Source organism: Barbus barbus (genome assembly GCF_936440315.1).
Source record: "Barbus barbus genome assembly, chromosome: 18".
NCBI lineage: Eukaryota > Metazoa > Chordata > Actinopteri > Cypriniformes > Cyprinidae > Barbus > Barbus barbus.
The window spans coordinates 29019434-29041495 of record NC_136746.1 but is presented as its reverse complement, the minus strand read 5'-3'; the positions used below and the strand labels follow the sequence as shown (position 1 = coordinate 29041495).

The 22062-nt window shown below is 36.6% G+C and overlaps 2 protein-coding genes across 4 annotated transcripts in view; both read left to right on the top strand.

Annotated features, from left to right (window-relative positions):
- Window positions 1-9328, top strand: part of LOC306884584 (AT-rich interactive domain-containing protein 4B-like) — a 79750-nt gene extending 70422 nt beyond the window's left edge. For both annotated transcript variants that reach the window (XM_079440567.1, XM_079440566.1), the window contains 3 exons: window positions 838-1032; window positions 1116-1262; window positions 9042-9328. In XM_079440567.1, the coding sequence (XP_079296693.1) occupies window positions 838-1032; window positions 1116-1262; window positions 9042-9181 (482 nt within the window). In that variant the 3' untranslated portion in view covers window positions 9182-9328. The remainder of the gene's footprint in view (window positions 1-837; window positions 1033-1115; window positions 1263-9041) is intronic.
- A 5941-nt stretch (window positions 9329-15269) lies between these two features.
- Window positions 15270-19373, top strand: LOC306883937 (mitochondrial import receptor subunit TOM20 homolog). Of its 2 annotated transcripts, none has more exons than XM_079439473.1 (5): window positions 15270-15472; window positions 15926-15972; window positions 16781-16862; window positions 16945-17087; window positions 18051-19373. In XM_079439473.1, the coding sequence occupies exons 1-5, from the start codon at window positions 15349-15351 to the stop codon at window positions 18093-18095; spliced, it is 441 nt and encodes a 146-aa protein (XP_079295599.1). In that variant the 5' UTR covers window positions 15270-15348; the 3' UTR covers window positions 18096-19373. The 2 variants fall into 2 exon arrangements, with proteins under 2 accessions (XP_079295599.1, XP_079295600.1); XM_079439474.1 differs by having other exon boundaries at window positions 15275-15472; window positions 18054-19373.
- The last annotated feature ends 2689 nt before the right edge of the window (window positions 19374-22062 follow it).

Sequence of the window (22062 nt, the reverse complement as noted above, 5' to 3'; positions counted from 1 at the left end):
TATTTTTATGTGATTATAAAGGCAAATATAACTTGCCCCTTTTAGACTTGCACTCTATTCATTTACTAACTGCTTGTTTCCTTTAACTTTAGCTTCTCTATTCTTTTTGTATTATATCTGTTTGTTTTCTTTTTATTTATTATACAATTAACAAAAACACTCCTCTAACACTGGGTTGCTCTATTTTATCTGTTTTCTTTTTATTTATTATATATATGTATATATATATAAACACTTGCTACGTGTCCTGCTTAGGCTAACTGAGACTTGTCATAGCGCTTGCATATCATTGTTCATTTGTTGATTTTGATTGCTTCCATTGTCCTCATTTGTAAGTCACTTTGGATAAATGTGACCCTGGAGCACAAAAGCAGTCTTAAGTCTCTGGGGTATATTTGTAGCAATAGCCAACAATACATTGTATGGGTCAAAATTATAGATTTTTCTTTTATGCTAAAAATCATTGAAGATATTTAGTAAATTTCCTACTGTAAATATATCAAAACTTTTTGATTAGTAATATGCATTGCTAAGAACTTCATTTGGACAAATTTAAAGGTGATTTTCTCAATATTTAGATTTTTTTGCACCCTCAGATTCCAGATTTTCAAATAGTTGTATCTCAAGTCAAATATTGTCCTATCATAACAAACCATACATCAATGGAAAGATTATTTATTCAGCTTTCAGATGGTGTACATCTCAATTAAAGAACAAAATTGACCCTTATGACTGGTTTTGTGGTCCAGGGTCACATATGAGCTTTGGTGAAGAGGTTTGATGTTTGTGACGATCAGTGTTTGTCTCTCCTCTCCTCTCCTCCGGGTGGCGCTGCAGCCCACAGCAGTGACAGTGAGGACCAGTGTATGAGCGAGAGCACTGCCAAATCCCCCTCATCCAAGAGCAGCAGCGAGCTGAAGACACCCATCCCTCCCAAGTGCTCCAGCCGGACGCCCCCCTCAGGCCACAAGTACCACAAACACGGCGATCCGGAGCACTCCCACGGCCGGAGCAAGTGGAGCTTCCAGATGTGTAAGTGCCACAGACGGCCACAGATTCTCAATAAGAAGAAATGAATGTTTGATGCTGATTGCCTTTCGCTCCTGTCCCTCCAGCGGACCTGGAGAAGATGAGCAGTCTAGAGCGGATAGCTTTCCTTCAGGAAAAACTGCAGGACATCAGGAATCACTACCTCCTGCTCAAATCTGAGGTGGCCTCCATCGACAGGAGACGCAAGCGCATGAAGAAGAAAGAGAGAGAGAGTGAGTGCTTTATTAATCACCTTTCAGTTTGTGTTGGGCAGGATTCTTTTACTGTTACTTAGACACTGTTTTAGTATTTATTACTGTTTTGAATGAGGTTTATTATATATTTTCAGTTTTCATTTGAATTTAAAACTAAAGTTTTAGTTATTTAATGTCATTCTTTTGTCATTCTTCTATTTATTTATTTATGTATATATTTATTTTTCTGTTTAGCCTTCATTTATTTGTATTTCACTGTCGGCTTTAGCAATTTTAGTACTTAGTTATTTCAGTTAGTTTCCAAGACCATTTCTCATTTTGTTTAAAAAAGGTTTTCTACTTCTGTCACTTTTAGCTGTTTTTATATGTTTCAATTTAATTTTAATATATTTTATTCCTATGTTAACTTTGGTCATTTTATTTCAGTTAGCTGTCAAGGCAAACTTTCTCATTTTTGAAATTGTTGTGAAATTTTGTCATTTTTAATATTCTGGGGGGATATATATATATATATATATATATATATATATATATATATATATATATATATATATATATATATATATTTCTGTTTAGCTTTAATTTTATTTCAGGGTTAGTAATTTTAGTACTTCAGTTCATTTGATTTCAGTTTATTTCAATTATTTTTCCAAGGAAATATTTCTAGTTTTATTAATGTCGTTGTTACGGCCCGTAACCATTTTAAGGCTCGTTTATTTTAAACAATTAAAATAAAGGACACAGGCCGAACATATAAAAAGAATCACAACACACCTGATGTGAATTTCAAGACGCCTCTTATTTAATTCACTAAAATTATACAACTCAAACCTCCAGAAAATACACAACAAATCACTAAGAATATTTATAACACAATTTAAGGAATAATAACGAAGAAAAAGATAATCAGCTCACGGGTAGAAAAGCTAAGAAAACAGACTCCTAACTACCCCTATTCTCAAATCAAAACTCTTACCTGACTCCCGAAATAAAAATAAGAATAGGTGAGTCTTCCGGACACCTGCTTCCCTCGCTCAGTTCTTACTAAATAAACGAAACGTGAACTAATAATATAAACTACCCGCAACTGATTAAAGAAAGAATATCACATATCAAAACACAAACTCACAAATTAAACCTAAGCATAAAGAACAACATAGCCTCAAAGAGGCGATGAAAGAGACGCTTGCAAACAATGAGAAGCGGAGCCACAAAAAGAGAGACAACGCCATTGTCGCCTGCAGCCTATTTATCCGGAATCCTTGATGACGTCACGACTCTCGTGGAATGGGAAACTCACCACAACACCACCTATGGGCTTAGAATATAAATGTCACACAGATACACGTAACACCCTCACCCTTAAGTGAATAAATTGTAGAAAATACAGATCTTACCTTTTCCCCCCCTCAAAAGAAAGAATAAAGGAGGAAAATACAATTTATTCCCATCAAACACGAGATAAAGCATCAGCAATAACATTATCTTTACCACGAATATGCCGAATGTCCAATTCGAACGTCTGCAAAAACAAACTCCAACGCATCAACCGTTGGTTATTGTTTTTCATTCGGCTCAAGAAGACTAAAGGGTTGTGATCGGTATAGACAATCAATGGATACGAAACAGAACCCACATAAACGTCGAAATGTTGGAGCGCAAGGACTAGAGCGAGCGCCTCCTTCTCAATGGTGGAGTAACGTCGCTGATGTTTATTAAATTTTCGTGAAAAATAGCAAACAGGATGCTCAACACCAGTCTGATCTCGTTGGAGAAGTACAGCTCCCACCCCTGTATCACTTGCATCAACAGCAAGCAAAAACGCAGATGAAAAATTAGGAGCAAAAAGGATAGGAGAATTAACCAAAAGCGCTTTGATCTTCTCAAAACTCATTTGACACGATTCTGTCCATTTAAATGGTACTTTAGGACTAAGGAGGTCGGTTAAGGGAGAAGCAACGGCAGAAAAATTTACACAAAAATTCCTGTAATACCCAACCATGCCCAGAAATCGACGCAACTCACGGCGCGTAGTGGGCACAGGAAAATGAGTAATAGCCTCTACCTTAGACTCAACAGGCCGAACTTGCCCGCCCCCAACAATCTTTCCCAAATAAGTCACCGTAGCTCGTCCAAATTCGCATTTCGCTAGGTTAACCGTAAGATTAGCACGAGACAAACGATCAAACAATGTATCAAGCTGTTTGATGTGTTCTGGCCAAGACGCGCTATATATAACGAGATCATCCAGATATGCTTCAACATTGTGCATGCCCTCGATAACACGATTTACCAACCTTTGAAAGGTTGCCGGTGCGTTGCGTAAACCGAAAGCCATCACAGTATAACGAAGGAAATGGTCAGGTGTAACGAACGCGGAGATCTCTTTTGCGCGCTCCGTCAAAGGCACCTGCCAATAACCTTTGAGCAGATCGATCTTGGTCACGAAAGCCGCGTTTCCGACACGATCTACGCAATCTTCCATGCGAGGCAAAGGATAACTATCTGATTTTGTAATAGCATTAACACATCTAAAATCAGTACAAAAACGAAACGTACCATCAGATTTTTTTACGAGCAAACAGGGTGAGCTCCAAGAGCTATAACTTGGCTCAGCGATGTCATTTTCAAGCATAAAGGTGACCTCTCTTTGCAACTGAGCTCGCTTCTCAGGACTAACCCTATACGCATGTTGTTTTATGGGCAATGAATCGCCAACATCGATATCATGTTCCACGAGCGAAGTACGAGAAGGAACATCAGAAAACAAGCTTCCATAAGTCCGTATTACATTAATCACGTCAAAGCGTTCGGTAACAGTCAAATGAGAAAGAAACGCTTCAAGATTTTGAATTATCTCAGAATTTTTCAACCTTCCTGCCACCAACTCTGTAGAGGGAAAATTGACATCCTCCTCCTCAAGTGTAGTCAAAACAGCAACACCATCAGAAACGGAGGACAATGGACAGGTCAAAGGTTCAGTACTGGACAGCACCTGTTCTTCAGTCACCGGAGAATCGGTAGGTGAGACAATTAACACAGGCGACTTCTGTTCAGACAGATCTGGCTGTCTCTCAAAGTAGGGCTTAAGCATGTTAATATGACACAGACGAGTTTTCTTCTTCCTATCTGATGTCATTATCACATAGTCAAGCTCACTCACCTTCTCTTTCACCTGGTATGGACCATAGTAACGAGCTTGTAGTGCAGATCCGGGTACTGGCAACAGCACTAACACTTTTTCACCGGGAGAAAAACTACGAAGTTTAGCCCCGCGATCAAAACGTATTTTCATTCGTTGTTGCGACATCTCCAAATTCGTTTTGGCCAATTCACATGCACGGTGCAGTTTCAAACGAAACTCTGAAACGTAATCAAGGACGTTATTTGAACTCGGCTCATTGGACCAATGATCTTTGATCATCTTCAGTGGGCCACGAACAGTGTGTCCAAACACCAACTCTGCCGGACTGAAGCCCAAAGACTCCTGCACTACCTCCCTCACTGCAAACATAACCATAGGCACGCCCTCATCCCAGTCTTTCTGGAACTCCAGACAAAACGCACGAAGCATTGATTTTAAAGTCTGGTGGAACCGTTCGAGTGCTCCTTGGCTTTCTGGATGGTAACAACTAGAAGTGCAGTGTTGAATATGCAACTGATCCAGAGCCTGTTTAAAAACACGAGACATGAAATTCGTACCTTGATCTGACTGAATAGTACGCGGAAGGCCAAATAGTGAAAAAAACTTGATAAGTGACTTCATAATCACTGGTGCAGTAATTTTGCGCAAAGGAATTACTTCCGGAAAACGCGTAGATGTACACATTATGGTTAATAGGTACTGATTACCAGACTTCGTACGAGGCAAGGGACCGACACAGTCAACCATCACACGCTCAAATGGTTCACCCATAGCTGGAATTGGATGTAATGGAGCAGGTGGAATTATTTGGTTCGGTTTTCCAATCTTCTGACACACATGACAACTTCGACAATAACTTGCGACATCGTTTTTTAAGCCAGGCCAAAAAAAATGTCGAATCACGCGATCATATGTTTTATTCACTCCCAAATGACCGGCAAACGGACCGTCATGCGCAAGTCTCAGGATTTCAGGACGATATGAGAGAGGAACTACTACCTGCTTAACAATCTGCCATTCGTCAGCAGCAGCAGCATTTGATGGTCTCCACTTCCTCATCAACACACCATCTTCAACAAAATATCCTTGCGATACACACTCGAGTTGCTCAGTAGGAACAACAGCTTCAAAGAGGGATGACATTCTCTCATCTTTCCTCTGTTCAACGATAAGCTGCTCGCGTGACAGAGACAAGTTATCAAGCCCCATAAAATGTTCATCTCCTTTCTTGACGGCGATGTCTAAACCATCAGCAGTATTCGAACATTTCACTTCACCAAAATCTGAATTAGAGAGGAAGGTATCATTCAAATCAAATTTCCACTCTCCTTCTGATTTACTAAAGCTTTCATCTTTCCGTCTCTGTGACATAGCGCGAGTAACTGCGCACGAAGGAAATACCTCTGGGTATTTCTGAGCTAATTCATCAGGAACAACACAGGGAAGAGGAACATTAATTACCTCGGGGCTAGGAAAAACTTTCCCTCCCGCCAAGTCATTCCCCAAAATAAACGTGACATCTCGAACTGGAAGACACGGTCGCACTCCAACAACAACGCGGCCGGTAACAAGCGAGGATTCAATTTCAATTTCGTGCAAAGGCACATTCACAAAGCCCATCTCGAACCCCTGTACTAAGACACTTGAACCAATAGAGCTCTCATCAGATAATGGTAATATTCCTTCCAGAATGAAACTCTGAGCAGCTCCTGTGTCACGAAGCACCCTGACTGATTTTCGCGAATTTGCATTACCAACCAAAGACACAAATCCGTCCATAATGAACGGCACATATCCCTGTTCTTCACACATGTCAACTTGAGAAGCTAACAACTCCAGTCCTTCTAATTGTGGCGAGGACGTCATCAATAAACCCACAGGTTTAAGGACACTATTTTTCTTTTTTAGTGCTTTACACTCTGCAATAATGTGTCCATATTTCTTACAATAGAAACAGATGGGTGAGGACACGGACTTGACAAAATTCTCCGCCACTTTATCCTCACACGGAGCGCGATCAAAGCTACGCTTTGAATTCCGTCGACTGCTGCTACTAAATTTTTGTACAATACCAAATACATTCTTATGTGTAAGTACATATTCATCAGCTAAAGTAGCAGCGGCGGAACTTTTGAGAACTTTCTGCTCATTTAAATAGGTTACAACGCGTTCTGGTAAACAGTTTTTAAATTCTTCTAAAAGAATCAGATCTCGGAGCTCTTCATAAGTTTTTACCTTCATAGAAGCACACCACCGATCAAACATTGACTCTTTCTCACGAACGAATTCAACATAAGTCTCATCAGTTTTTCGATGATTACGAAATTTTTGGCGATAAGCCTCTGGAACCAGTTCATAAATTCTAAGAACAGCAGCTTTTACCTGTTCATAATCAAGAGACTCCTCCACTGACAAAGAAGAATAAGCTTCCTGGGCTTTCCCCACAAGAACACACTGCAACAACATGGGCCAAAATGTTTTCGGCCACTTAAGATTAATGGCCACCCGTTCAAAAAGAGCAAAAAACTTGTCCACCTCTTGTTCTCGAAAAGGAGGAACGATACGAATATTACGACTCACGTCGAAATCAGAAACATCCGTTACACCCTTTTCACGAGCCCTCAGCTCGATTTCTTTGAGGCGGCAAGCTTGTTCCATCTCAAGCTTCTTCAATTCAAGTTCATGTTTCTCACGCTCTCTTCGTCTCTCTTGCTCACGCTCCCATTCTTCTCTCTCTTTAAACAAAACTCTGTCGTGCTCTTTAGCTTGCAACTCCAACTTCTTAACTTGCAAAGCAAGATCTTCCGAACTACCCTCCTCTACTTCAGGATAGTCTACCAATTTTTCCGCATCACCAAACACGCCCTGTTTATATAACGAATCAACAAGCAACACCTGAAGTTCACGTTTGGACTGCGTATTACGAAAACTAACCTTATAATGTGCAGCAATTTTCATAAGGTCAACCCTATTAATTTGGAACAATTCAGCTTGCGTTGGTTTCGCAACGAATTTTGTTAATTCAAACATGATTGATAAACGTCTATGGTTTAAGGAGAAAAACGAAAAAAAACACTACACAAACCAAAATTCACATCAATTGACTGTGATTCAATAAAGTTACAAAGTAACAAATTCAAGCGTGAACAGATCAAAAGTGACCACCAAAATCACCAAGTCAAGATCAATCCCGGACGAGCCCCCAAATATGTTACGGCCCGTAACCATTTTAAGGCTCGTTTATTTTAAACAATTAAAATAAAGGACACAGGCCGAACATATAAAAAGAATCACAACACACCTGATGTGAATTTCAAGACGCCTCTTATTTAATTCACTAAAATTATACAACTCAAACCTCCAGAAAATACACAACAAATCACTAAGAATATTTATAACACAATTTAAGGAATAATAACGAAGAAAAAGATAATCAGCTCACGGGTAGAAAAGCTAAGAAAACAGACTCCTAACTACCCCTATTCTCAAATCAAAACTCTTACCTGACTCCCGAAATAAAAATAAGAATAGGTGAGTCTTCCGGACACCTGCTTCCCTCGCTCAGTTCTTACTAAATAAACGAAACGTGAACTAATAATATAAACTACCCGCAACTGATTAAAGAAAGAATATCACATATCAAAACACAAACTCACAAATTAAACCTAAGCATAAAGAACAACATAGCCTCAAAGAGGCGATGAAAGAGACGCTTGCAAACAATGAGAAGCGGAGCCACAAAAAGAGAGACAACGCCATTGTCGCCTGCAGCCTATTTATCCGGAATCCTTGATGACGTCACGACTCTCGTGGAATGGGAAACTCACCACAACACCACCTATGGGCTTAGAATATAAATGTCACACAGATACACGTAACAGTCGTAATATGCTTTTGTCATTTTTATTAGTTTTATTCCATTTATTTTAATTTCAGCTATATTCATTTTAGTACTTAAACTCTTTCAGTCACCAAAAAAACTTAAATTTAAGTTTTATTTCATTTTTATTTCACTTTTATTTTAATTTAAAGTTAAATTATTGGATTTGATGTGAAATGTTCCTTATTCTTCCAGCTAGTTCTATCAAACTTTTGCAATTAATTCAGAACGTGGCAGCAAGATTAATTTTTAATGAGCCAAAAAGAACGCACGTCACCTCTGTTTATCAGTTTGCACTGCTACCAATAGCTGCTCACATCAAATTCAAGGCATTGATGTTTGCCTACAGAACCACCTCTGGCTCCACGCATCTGGTCTATAAAGCCGCTTCTGTGATTAGTAGTTAATCTCCTTCAAATGCATTCAGATGGAGTGGCATTTAATACACAGAGCCGTAGTTCATTGTCCTCATTTGTAAGTCGCTTTGGATAAAAGCATCTGCTAAATGTAAATGTAAACTTTAAATGTATTTATATGAATGTTTTTGTTCAGACAAATAATATGTAAAATTATACATAATCATTTATTTGGCTGAATTATTTTTATTTTTTTTCAAAACTGGTATTATTTTACCTGTGAAGTTGTTTAAAACATAGTAAATCATAGTCTCTAGAATTTCCGCCTGTCCAGAGTTTGCAAGATTAGCTTGAAAAGCGGACTTTAAAAAGACCTGTTTCCCCCGACACTCACCCGTGACCCTCTTGTGTCCCAGCAGGCACAGCGGCAGCCTCGTCCTCGTCCTCATCCTCGCCGTCCTCCAGCTCTCTGACGGCGGCTGTCATGCTGACTCTGGCCGAGCCCACGGTGTCTGGTGCGCCGCAGAGCTCGGGGCTGTCCGTGGAGTGCAGGTGACAGCAGCGGGACGCTGGCGGCGAGCAGCACAGAGCACTTAACCAGCACCCGGCCCGCCTCGGCCTGCCCCAGAGACACAGCGACGGGACGAAACCATAGCCACCAGACAGCAACAAGCACTATTTTATATCGACAACTGTTTCCTTGGCAAGCTAATTGCACTCAAGTGCACTTTTTTTCTGAGAGTTGTGGGTGGGTCGGGTTTGACAACAGGACAAAGACTATTTCTGTTTGTTCGTCCATTCGTTTTACAAACCAGTCTCTTCATTTTTGACCATTATGAATATTTGATTCTGTCTTTGAATATGAATTCATCTGCAGTGAGTGAACACTGTAATTCACCCTCAGATCCACCGGTATGAAATTAAGCCTGTCCCGGGCCGGAGCCGTTTGAGAGGCGGCGGAGTTTAGAACCATGGAAAAAACACTGACGGTCAGTCGACGCTGCAGTGCCTTACGGTTCAGGCACTCATGAGGAATGCTGGGAAACGCGCTCAGCGCTGGCTAACCTGTGGTAGATGTGTGTGTTCATAACGGAGCCCAAACTCACATGAAACAGAATGTCTGGTTTTCCTTTTAATCATAACAGGAATCAAGAGTCTGTCCAGGTCAAATTTCACCCTAAAATATATATATATAATTTTTTTTTTTTGCTTAAAGAAAACAAAGATATAAAAGTAAATTACTGCATTTTTAATTGTGATTTTTTTTTTTCAAATATATGTGATTTTATTTTAAATATAACATTTAAAAAAATAAATGTAAATGTATTACAGTAATAAGAATCACAACTGATTCATAATTTCACAATGAATGAAATTCACAATGTGATTTATTTATATTTATTTATATATATATATATATATATATATATATATATATATATATATATATATATATATAATAAACATACTGTATTACAGTAATGAGATTTATGATAATTGCCGAGAATGGAAATGATTTTAACAGGTTTCGTTATGCTTTTTTCATTGTGATTTTATTTTCTGTATAATTGGTAAATACATGATTTTTAAAATACTGTTTTAGAGCAATGAGAATCACCACTGAAAATAATAATTATACATTTCATAAATAATTATAAATTTCACAACGAAAAAAAACGTAATGCTCCTAAAAGTAGGTTTCCTTTTTTTAATTGTGAAATGTTTTATATATATATATATATATATATATATATATATATATATATATATATACTTGTTTATTAAATATATAATTAAAATATACTGTATTGCAGTAATTTTACAAAAACAGTGAAAATAATTAGTTGTATATTTAATAAATAATTGAATATAACTTCACAAAGAAGGCCTTTAAAATGAGTTTCATTATGCAATTCTTTTACATTGATATTTTGTAATGTATAATTATTTATTAAATATATGAAAAATACTGTTACAGTAACAAGAATCACCATTGAGAATGACAATTATATATTTAATAAATAATTATATATAAATCATGTCATAATGGAAAAACTAAATCTTAATGGCCCTAAAAATTGTTTCATTATGAAAGATTTTTTGTATATTATTATTTATTAAATTGATAATTAAAAATGCAATATTACAGTAATGAGAATCACCATTGAAAGTGATGAGAATGGTATATAAATTAATTTCACAATTGAATTTAGTTTTAGGGTTAAATTTGACTTGGTTCAGATCATGCCTTATGAATGTTAAATCCTGATTTGTCCATTGCTTTATTTTTATGGTTTCAGAAAGCCTTATGAAAGAGATGTTGATCGGCCCTTCATCTTCACCGCTCCCCACTCGATCCTCTACGTTTGTCCATGTGTTTGTCCTGTCGACAAGCGGCTGAAGGAGGTGCGAGCGAGTCGGGCTAAGGGCTATTTAGACGTTTGGAGACAGAGAGAGTTTGCGTTCAGTATCTCTGGAGGTGAAATGTATATTATGATTGTTGACAATTTGAGAATTGATGACTTTTTCTGGCAGCCAGGATTCTAAATGTATTTTACTACTGAAATCTATCCAGACCCTGTGGGGTTTAAATGGTTAATGTGGCAGTATTCAGAAGTGCAATGGCAGATTCATCTGTGATCGTGTGCAATGACAGATGCCGGTCTGTTCTGTACGTAGCCCTTATGTGTTTATGTCTTCCTTGTTTCCATTTCCCACCTCTTTTTCCAATGCCGTAAGTGTAGGATGTGGAGTAGGAAAGCACTTCGTTGCCACTGTGGGAAACGCTCCGCTGGTTTGGTGGCTTGTGCTAGCGGTGACAGCAGGGTGGACTGTGGATTAAATCAACAGTTCAGCTAAAAATTAAAATGCTTTCATGTTCTTCCAAAACCATTTGATGATATTTTCCTGTGAAACACAAACGCAGATGTTTGTTTTCCCTACAACGACTGTCAGTCTCTAAAAACAACACGTCTGTTTCTCACACAAATCTATCTGTGGAAGCTTGTTTCCACCACGGCATTACAAATAAAAAAGAGGTAACCAACCATGACTTTTATCTCACCATTCAGACTTCTTTTTCTCACAATTTTGAGATTATATAGATTAAGCGAGATTCTCAGAGTTCTGAGAAAAATACGTCAGAATTGTGAGATGCAAATTTAGAATTCGGAAAAACAGTAAGAAGTGCAAATTTCAACTGAAATTCCCAAAAAATTAAATTAAAAAAACGGCAGAATTGTGAAAATTGTCACAGAATTGCCAAAATGTAAATTTAGAATTCAAGAAAAATACATCAGAATTACAAGACATAAATTTAGAATTATGATTGGGGGGGGGGCTCAAAATTGCGAGATGTAAATTCAGAATTCTAAAAAATGTCAGACTTAGGAAATCTAAACGAGAATGGCATAATTTCAAGATGCAAACTCGGGTTCTGAGGGGAAAAAGTCCAAATTGCAAGATGAAAATTTAGAATTCTGAGAAAAATGACAGAATTGTGAAATGTAAACTGAATTTTGAGAAAAAAAATCTAAATTGCGAGATGCAAACTCGATTCTTAGAGGGAAAAAAAAGTTAAAATTGTGAGAAACTTGGAATTCTGGGGGGGGGGGGGGGGTAAAATGCAGAATTCTGAGAAAATACTTCAGAATTGCAACATTTAAACTCAAAAGCATAATTTCAAGATGCTGAATTCTGAGGGGAAAAGTAAAAATGGTGAAAACTCAGAATTCTGAAGAAAAAAATGGCACAATTGCTAGATGTAAACTTGCAATGGCAAGAAAAATACTTAATAGGGAGATGTGAGAAATGAGAAAAATGGCAGAATTATCTTTTTTATTGTATTATTCAAGCTTCCGTATCTTATCTTGATTTTATAAGACTTCAAATATAGCACAACAGCCACTTCAAGGAAAAATAACAGCATGGTGAGGAATGACATGAGGATTTGGGGTGAATTACTGCTTTAAACGTACCACAAAACCAAGAGAAGCTTGGAGAACCAAGGAACATCATCCTATATTTTGATGTCGCTCTCTTTACTTTGAAAAGGTTTCATCCTGCGCGATCTGACCAGGGAAAGGTCGTATGTGCTGAAGATCTGCAGAGTGTCCTTTGTATAGACTCCCTCTTGTATCATAACCTGAAGGTCTGTAGCGTTTGGCACTTGTATGTAATAGTATGCTTTTGTTATACATTTGTATATTGAGAAGTGTGTTTTGAGTCGAGCTATTTAATATCTTGCACTGTTAATACCATGTAAGTTCTGTACAGTTTTACTGTTTTAGTGTCTGTGGACATTCAGAAGGTAGAAGCATGTCCATTTTCGTTCTTGCATAGAAGTTAGTTTTGATTCAGTTTTTCATTCTCGTCTTTGTGTGTTTCTGTTAAACTGTGCTTGTACCAGGTTTTCTTTTTCTTTCTTTTTTTTTTTTATAATGTGGTATTTTTCAATCTGTACATGAACTGTAAAGTTTTATGGATCTTTACAAAAGTGTTCAGAGATGTTTGTAAAGACGAGAGAGAGAGAGTCAAGCTTAACGGGAAGTATCATATTTATTAAGCTCATCAGGAGATGGACCGTGTGTAATTTATTGTACAAATGTAAGCAGAAAAGCCTTTGAAATAAATGCCATAGTTTGTGACCTGGAATGTCCACTTTGGTTCCTGTCGGAGATGAGGGATGATGAATGTGTTTCACAATACTACATCTACTGATGTGCTGGTGTGTTGATCTAAAACATCTTCTGAAGAACAGCACAACCTGATACTGAACAAAGGTTTATAGCATTAGAAAACGTTTTAAACAACAAATCATATAGAAAACCTTTAAGTTTGGAACAGAAATGAGCACAATGACTAGTATTTAGTTTTTTACTGTCTGTATATGTATGTGTATATATATACTGCCGCTCAAAAGTTTGGGATCAGTAAGATTTTTAATGTTTTTTTAAAGAAGTTTCTTCTTTTCATTAAGGCTGTATCTATTTGATCAAAAATACAGAAAAAAAACTGTTATTTTGTGACATTATTGCAATTTAAAATAACAGTTTTCTGATTTAATGCATTTTAAACTGTATTTTATTTCTGTGATGCACAGATGTATTTCCAGCATCATTCCTCCAGTCTTCAGCGTCACATGATCTTCAGATATCAGTATAATATACTGATTTATAATCAATGTTGGAAACTGCTTCATATTGGGTTTTTTTTTTTTTTTGGAACGTGATATTTTTTTTAGGATTCTCTGATTAATAAAAAGTTAAAAAAAGAATAAAATAGAAATTTTGTGTTATACAATGCTCTTCAAAAGTTTGGGGTCAGTACATTTTTTCTCTATTTGTTTATTCAGGAGGGATGCGTTTAATAAAAAGTCATACTAAAGACTTATATTGTTAGAAAAGATTTCTATTTTGAACAAATCCTGCTCTTTTTAACTTTGTATTCATCAAAGAATCAAAGAAAAAAAGTATCACGTTCCAAAAAAACCCAATATGAAGCAGGACAGTTTCAACACTCATCATAAATCAGTATATTATAATGATTTCTGAAGACTGGAGTAATGATGCTGAAAATACAGCTTTGATCTCAGAAATAAATTACAGTTTAAAGTATATTAAAATAGGAAACCAATATTAGAAACTGCAAAAAGATTTCACAATATTAATGTTTTTTCTGTATTTTTTGATTGAATAAATACAGCCTTGATGAGCAGAAGAGACTCCCTTAAAAACATTAAAAGTCCAAATTTTTGAGCGGCAGTGTATATATATATATATATATATATATATATTAGGCTATATAAAATATGTGTGTGTACTGAGTACTTTATATTTAAATTATTTATTAGTTTTATTACAATTTTTGTTTTATTTATAAAATCACACACACACATATATATATATATATATATATTTTTTTTTTTTTTATAATATAATATTTATGTATAGTATAAATGATATATAAATATGAATATAATGTAAATATTTCTTAAATATATACGTGTGTGTGTGTATTTCTATAAATATACACAGTACACATACATTATGCAAACAAACGTTTATTTAGGATGCCATTAATCGTGATATATATTTTATTTTTTCTCATTTTGACCTGTAATTTAGTAATTTATAGGTTTATAGTGAGAGCTCGTGTAGAATAAAAAATCAAGTCTATTGAGAGTATTATGAAGACATTTATACAATAATAAGCATAATCAATTATATCTGTTAATTCAAAAGATTGATGGCTGTTATACAAATAGAAATATTTCCAGTAATCTCTGTAAAACAAAACAATCACGAGCCCTGGGAAGTTCAGTTGAAAAATTAATATAGAATTTTTTCATAAAACCATGTGATTGAACACTTACCGATAGTAATGTATTAAATAATGCACTAATTTTATTATTTTGTAGTAAAACTTGCTATATGCAGTTCCATAAATTTCTATAATCCGAAGAAAATAATTTGTTCAATGCAAATATTGAATATTATACAGTTGTGCATAGAAAAATAAATCAGAACAAAAGGTCAGGGGAAATTGAATCATCAAAAATAAAATAATTTTCACCCTGTCTAGAATACAGTGTTCCGTGAAGATGAATCTTTCAGGCGTCTGCAGCGAACACCCCCACAGCGCTTTCATCAGAGGGGTCCTTCCGCCGCTGTGTGAGCACGTGTCCTGCAGAAGAAGAAGAAGATCTCCGTTAACGGCGCCGCGATGATGTGCGGCAAACCGAGCGCGATCGCCGCGGGCCTCTGCGGCGCGATGTTCATCGGGTACTGTATCTATTTCGACAGAAAACGACGCAGCGATCCGAGCTTCAAAAGCAGACTGCGTGAACGTGAGTCCTGAGATCCGCGAGACTAGCTAGGCTAACAGATTAGTTAAAAATTTAGAAAAGTAATCCGTTACGTTACTTCAATAAAGTAATTTATTTAACTTGTAATCTGTAACATATTACATTTCCAAAGTATAGATAATGTTTTTTATGTATGTTCAGATAAAGTATTGATGAATGCTTCATTGAATCGGTTCGTTTGAATGACTCGTATGAACGATTCACCTGTGAGTCATAAGGTGATCATACTTTAATAAACGGATAGCTGTCTGATCAGTCAATATGTAAATAAGTGTTGTATCAGTCTGGTGTCTTTCTTGGGTTTTTGAGTCTGTCTCAAGATTGAATTCAAGCTGCAGTCTGCCTCTTGATCTATAGGTGCATTAAATATTTTAATATAAATTAATTAAATCTAGATATCTGTAGTTTGATGTGCTGTTTTATTCTCTTTTTTAGGGAGGAAGAAGCAGAGAGCTGCTCTAAATAAATCTGGACTCGCTGAAGTAGGTCAAACATCTGATCACGTTTAGAGATTTATGAACTTGTCATTAATTCAGTAGATATTCCTCTAGAGCAGGACTTTCAAGCATTAAATGCCACAGACCCCCAAATATGCTATGCAAATACCCTCATGCAAAAATATAAATAAAATATATATATAATATTTTTTATTTAAAAGACTATGTATTGCATTTTTTTTAAATGCATTTAATTTTTTTATTTATTAATTTAAAAGCTATGTGTTTTCATGTATAAAGACCTAAGATTCTGTTACATTACATTATTATTATTTTTCTATCACTATAGTATTTTACTGTTATGTTAATTTAAGCATTTGCTTTATTTGACTTATTTATGCATGTTAAGCAATTTATTTAGTTAGATATTATTTTTTATTTATTTTATTTGAATAACTTTTTCTTTTAATTTTTTTTATTTTAATCAATTTATTTCTATTTTAATAATTATTTAGTTAGACTTTGTTAATTATTTGTTTCCTAATCAGTTTTATTGCATTCATTCTCGCATTTTAATCTTTACATTTATTTTAATCAAATTTAGTTAGTTGGGCCTTTTTTATTTTATTTTGATCTTTATTTTTTAATTATATATTTGATTTAATTATTATTTTTTTAAAATCAGGTTATTTAGTTATTTTTATTTATTATTATTATTATTTTTTAAACTTTTCCTCAAACTCCCTAGCACTCATTTTGGTCCGTTGACCTCAGTTTTAAAAGCTTCTCTAGTGCTTTATGAAGGCGATGAAGTTTGATCATATGCATGAGATTGTGGGTCTTTATCTTTCAGCTGCCAGATCTTAAAGATGCCACAGCCGTGCAGAAGTTCTTCCTGGATGAGATTCAGCTGGGCGAGGAGCTGCTGGCACAGGGTGAGATGTTTGTCTTTTTCACGAGGTTTCTAGATCTACTCTTCATGCCATGAAGTGTTAAACGCCCAAATGTGTTCCTCAGGAGACTATGAGAAGGGTGTTGATCACCTGACCAACGCCATCGCCGTCTGCGGCCAACCACAGCAGCTCCTGCAGGTGCTTCAGCAGACTCTGCCTCCGCCCGTCTTCCAGATGCTGCTCACCAAACTGCCAACGATCAGTCAGGTGAGCTCAACATGCGTGTCATACCCATCACTGCATTCTTTTAAACCCCCCAAGAGCTGCCTGTAGCTTCTGGGACAAGTACGAATGCAAGAGAAAACCAAGAACTTTCCAAAGCTACATGTCTTCACAGTGACTACTAGCTATTTCACCTCTTGAACATTGACAACATGCTGTTAGTAGAGAACCAAGCTATAGTTCACCCAAACCTGAAAATGTGCACCCCCAGTGTTTTTCTTCATCAGATTTGTAGAAATGTGTCTCTGCATCAGTGTCTCAGCAATGGATGCTCTGCAGTGAATGGGTGCCGTCAGAATGAGAGTCTGATAAAAACATCACAATAATCCACACCACTCCAGTCCATCAGTTAACATCTGGAGAAGACAAAAGCTGCATGTCTGTAAGAAACAAAACCAAATATTTTTTAACTTTAAACCGTTGCTTCCAGCTAAAATACGAGTCTATAATCTATAATAACACTTCCTCCAGTGAAAAAGTCCATCTCCTGTTGTCTCTCACATCAAAATCCAGCCACATGTTTATTTAGAGCGGTTTTGTCTTGTAAACGGTGCTTGATCTGTGCAGATTTCTCTCCTGATTCAGACCAGATGACTTTATCACTGGAAGAAGCGTTATTATGGATAGAGGACTCATATTTTACTTCAAAACATATTAATGATGGATTTGTTTCTTACACGCATGCAGCTTTTGGCTTTTCTAGATGTTAACTGATGGACTGGATTATTGTGATGTTTTTATCAGCTGTTTGGACTCTCATTCTGACGGCACCCATTCACTGCAGAGCATCCATTGCTGAGACACTGATGCAGAGACACATTTCTCCAAACCTGATGAAGAAACAAACTCATCTTTATCTCAGTCGGCCTGAGGATGGGGACATTTTCTGCAAATGTTTATTTGTCGATGAACTATTCCTTTAACCGCGATCATTTCTCCCGTTCACAGCAGATAGTAAGTTCTCCGAGTCTGGGAGAAGATGACGTGGAGTGAAGCGTGCCGTTTGTTAGTGTGTGATGATCCACCTGCTGATCTTCAGGTCTCTGGTCTTTTATTTATCATGTTCATTCCTGTGTTTGTTTGCACAGTCATCCTGATCACTGCACTCTCTCTGTTCATAGTTTGCAGTATCAGTTCATATAAAGAGATGTTATATTTTTATTCCAAACGAGATTTCTTGTGACAATCAGAAGTCTTTGAATACAAACAAAAGCATCAAATTAAGAGAATATTTGACTTATGAAGGTCATCTCATCTGTTGATATGTTGATAAACACAAACAAAGCAGTTCCTTTGTGTCGTTTTTGAATATTTCTCATTTAGTGGTTAATCTTATATTAGTATGGCTGTAAAGTAATCAGATGTTTTTGTGTGTGAATCGTTTTGGGTATGAAAGTGTTTTGGGCACATATGCACTGAACTTTAAATAATAATTTCCTTTTTTGTATTAAATGCTTTAATCAATTAATGTCTTCTTGCTCACTTCTGCTGTATTGTTCATTTCCCTGCAATGCTGCTGATCGCTTCACGATTGCAGTGCTCTTCCTCCAGGAGGCAGTGCTAACACACAGATTATTATGAACCATAAACTTCAGATTTACAGTTGTCTGAATTGAAGGATATTTAATGTTAAAACTCCTGGTTTAATAAGCAGAGACGGTTAAAACTATTGGTCAACACAGGCATTCAGAACATTTGTTTATAATGGCATTCTACAAAATGATCACTACATTAAATATGTGCATATGGTTGCAAATATTCCTATTCAGATAGACTACTAATCATCCAAAATGTGTTGTATATATGTCGTTTGTGTCCTTGTGCTATTGGTAATAAATGTAGAATAAAACGAAAAGACTGTTTCATGTGAGTGCGGACCATGGTTTTGTATAATAAATGACAAATGAACCATAAGTAATACAACTAGATTATTTGATTGTTGCTTTACCAAGAGGCACAAATATGAAACACTTATGTTCAGTTGTCAAGGAAACATTTATCATTTTCATTTAAAATTCCATCTATTTTTATTTTCTTTATTTCTGTTAACAAAACTTTTATTTTAATTTAAGTTAAAATTTTAAAAATTGCAGGTTTTTAATAGTTTTCTTAAAATTAAAAAATAAATTTTTCATTGTGTTTTTTTTGTCTAATTTTAAATGTTTACATTTTATTTTAGTTTTAGCGATTTTAGTACTTCAATTAAAACTTATTTTAAGTTAATTTTGCCAAGGCAACTTTTATCATTCGTTTACATTTTTATCTAATATTGTTTGGCCTGAGAAAATAGGAGTTATAGTAGTTATCTGCTTTTTCTCTAGCCTTAATTAGTTTTGTTTTGGAGGAATATGTTCAGCTGCTTAAAGCTTCATTCACACAGCAGTAAAGCATCAGAGAGCTTCTAATGACCGCAGCACAGGAAAGGGTTCGGTCGCTTTGGAAGCTTCCCTGCTGGAAGACAAATACAGGCCTAATTATTTTTATCCAAGTCTGCAGCTGGTTTCTTTCTTTCTTTCTTTTACTGTGTTTGGAAGGTATAGTCTGGCGCTCTGTGCTGCCAAGAGACAGGAACTGGAAAATACTTCTCTAAAAGAGAAAACAAAATATGAAAACGCAACTGGAGCCAAGAACCGTCGAATAAAAACATAATGACAGACGGTGTGTTTTCCATGAACTCATGCACTCATACCAAAGCTGCTCCCTCCCTTACTTTTGTAAGACGGGAAAAGCGTGTTAAGAGGGAAGCTGCAGAGATTTGATTTGGGCTTTAAAGGGATAGAGATCCTAAAATGAAAATCGTCATTTATCCTCATTTATATAAACTAAAAAATAGCATGAATTAAAGGCAGTATAACGAGTATTAATTATGTAAATATATATACACAAATCTGCTCACCAAGGCTGCATTTATTTTATCAAAAATACAGTAAAACAGTAATACTGTTTTACTAAAAAGTAAAAGTGTAATTTATTTCATGATGGTATATGGTATACACCTAATATATATATAATAATAATTATAATTATTATTTTTATTTTTTTATTATTTTATTTTTCTGGTCTTCATTTAATAGTTCACTTAAATTCCAGTAACCAAAAATCATGTCTAATTAATTTAAATCATGAAAATTTTACAATTTAAGAACAGTTTATTAAAAGTTTCATTAAAAAATGAAATTTTTAGCCCTGTTCATTTTTTTATTTAATTTTATTGGTCAAATAAGTTTTAATAAGCATGTCTTACTGACCTCAACAAGTCAATTAGAGGGAGTGAAGCTGATTTGTGATGTTGCGTGTGAATTATACTGTGGCCAATGGAGAAAGCTTTGTTCTTGTTCAAAGATACTGGCACTGGAACTGTTAATTGATTGATTGGTTAATGAGTATGCTCCCAATTATTATGGATTTCTCTCAGGTGTGTTTGTCATGTGTCCATGCCATGTGATATTCCATTTAAGCTGCACCTGTACCAATAAACGATTGACTGTGTTCTCACTGCAACCTGTGTGGAGCATGTTTATTCTCTGTCTTAGCCGGTGTCTAGTCAAGCTCTGTTTAACAGGTTATGGGCCCAGCACACTTCCGCTGTGCTGATGTTTGTGCAGATACGGCGCGAGTAGTAAGACCGTTTGTCTGCACGTTTTGAATTCGTGTCTCAAGGTTTGGAGTGCCAGCACTGAGCGAAAGGATAAGTTCACGTTGGTCTCGTCTTGTGTTCGACGGAGATGAAAAGTATTATGAACTGTGGGAGACAAAGTTTTTGGGCCATCTGCGGTTGCAGAAATTGAAGGACAGAGGAGACAGACAACACTTTTGCTTTCAAGTTGGTGGCCAGTAATCGTCAACCAGGGAGCGGTGTCACCAGAAAGGGGTTGATGGTGGACACCGGTGCGACATCTCATATCATCACCGAGCTGGCCAGGTTCAAGAGCTATTCCAGGCTGAGACGCACTGCGTGGAGCTGGCCGATGGCACAAGGTGCAAGGGGGTCACGGAGCGCAGAGGTGTGTCTGGTCGACAGCAAGGGGTGGCACCTCAGTGCCACACTGAAGCAGGCGCTGTACATCCCCTCCTATCCCCAAGACATCTTCTCCGTGAGAGCTGCAACTTCCAGCGGGGCAACAGTGATCTTCAAGGAGGGTGAAGATGTCCTGCAGTATAAAGACGGTACACGTTTTCTTATTCATGAACATAACAGGCTGTTTTATTTGCCTACTGTGCCAGTGAACAATGACTGTGATGATCAATGTATGAGTTGCCATGATATTCAGGAGTGGCGTGAGATTTTGGGACACTGCAATTTTAATGATGTTCAGAAGTTAGAGAATGTTGTGGATGGTATGTTGCTCAAGGGTAAAGTACTCAAGTCTATGCAATGTGATGTGTGTCCAAGGTAAATTCACTCAGAGTAGGAATAGCCTGATGTGAGAGCTAAGTTAGCTCTAGAGTTGATACACACTGACTTGGTAGGCCCCATTGGCCCAAAGTCCAGAGAAGGGTATAGGTACGCACTTTCCTTTACTGATGACCACTCAAGTGCAGTGTTTGTGTACTTCTTGAAGCACAAAAGTGACACAGTGGACGCCACAGAGAGGTTCCTAGCTGACACAGCCCCATATGGGAATGTTACATGTATCAGGTCTGATAATGGTGTTGAGTTTACTGGACAGGGTTATTAAGTATTACTTCGCAGGAACAAAATCAGACATGAGACATCAGCACCATACTCACCACACCAGAATGGCACTGCTGAGCGTAACCGGAGAACCCTTTTTGATATGGCTAGATGTATGCTCTTAGAAAGTCAGTTACCCCAGGAGCTGTGGCCGTATGCAGTCCAGACAGCAGCAGTTGTGAGGAATAGATGTTTTAATAACCGCACCAAACAGACACCTTACTTTATGCTAACAGGAAGGAAACCCAATATGTCCAGGATGCAGAAGTTTGGTACTGTGTGTTA

Coding starts and splice junctions, on each gene's coding strand:
- LOC306883937 (XM_079439473.1), top strand. CDS start 15,349: ATGATGTGCGGCAAACCGAGCGCGATCGCCGCGGGCCTCTGCGGCGCG. Junction 15,973..16,780: donor ATAAATCTGGACTCGCTGAA/GTAGGTCAAACA, acceptor TTTATCTTTCAG/CTGCCAGATCTTAAAGATGC. Junction 16,863..16,944: donor CGAGGAGCTGCTGGCACAGG/GTGAGATGTTTG, acceptor TGTGTTCCTCAG/GAGACTATGAGAAGGGTGTT.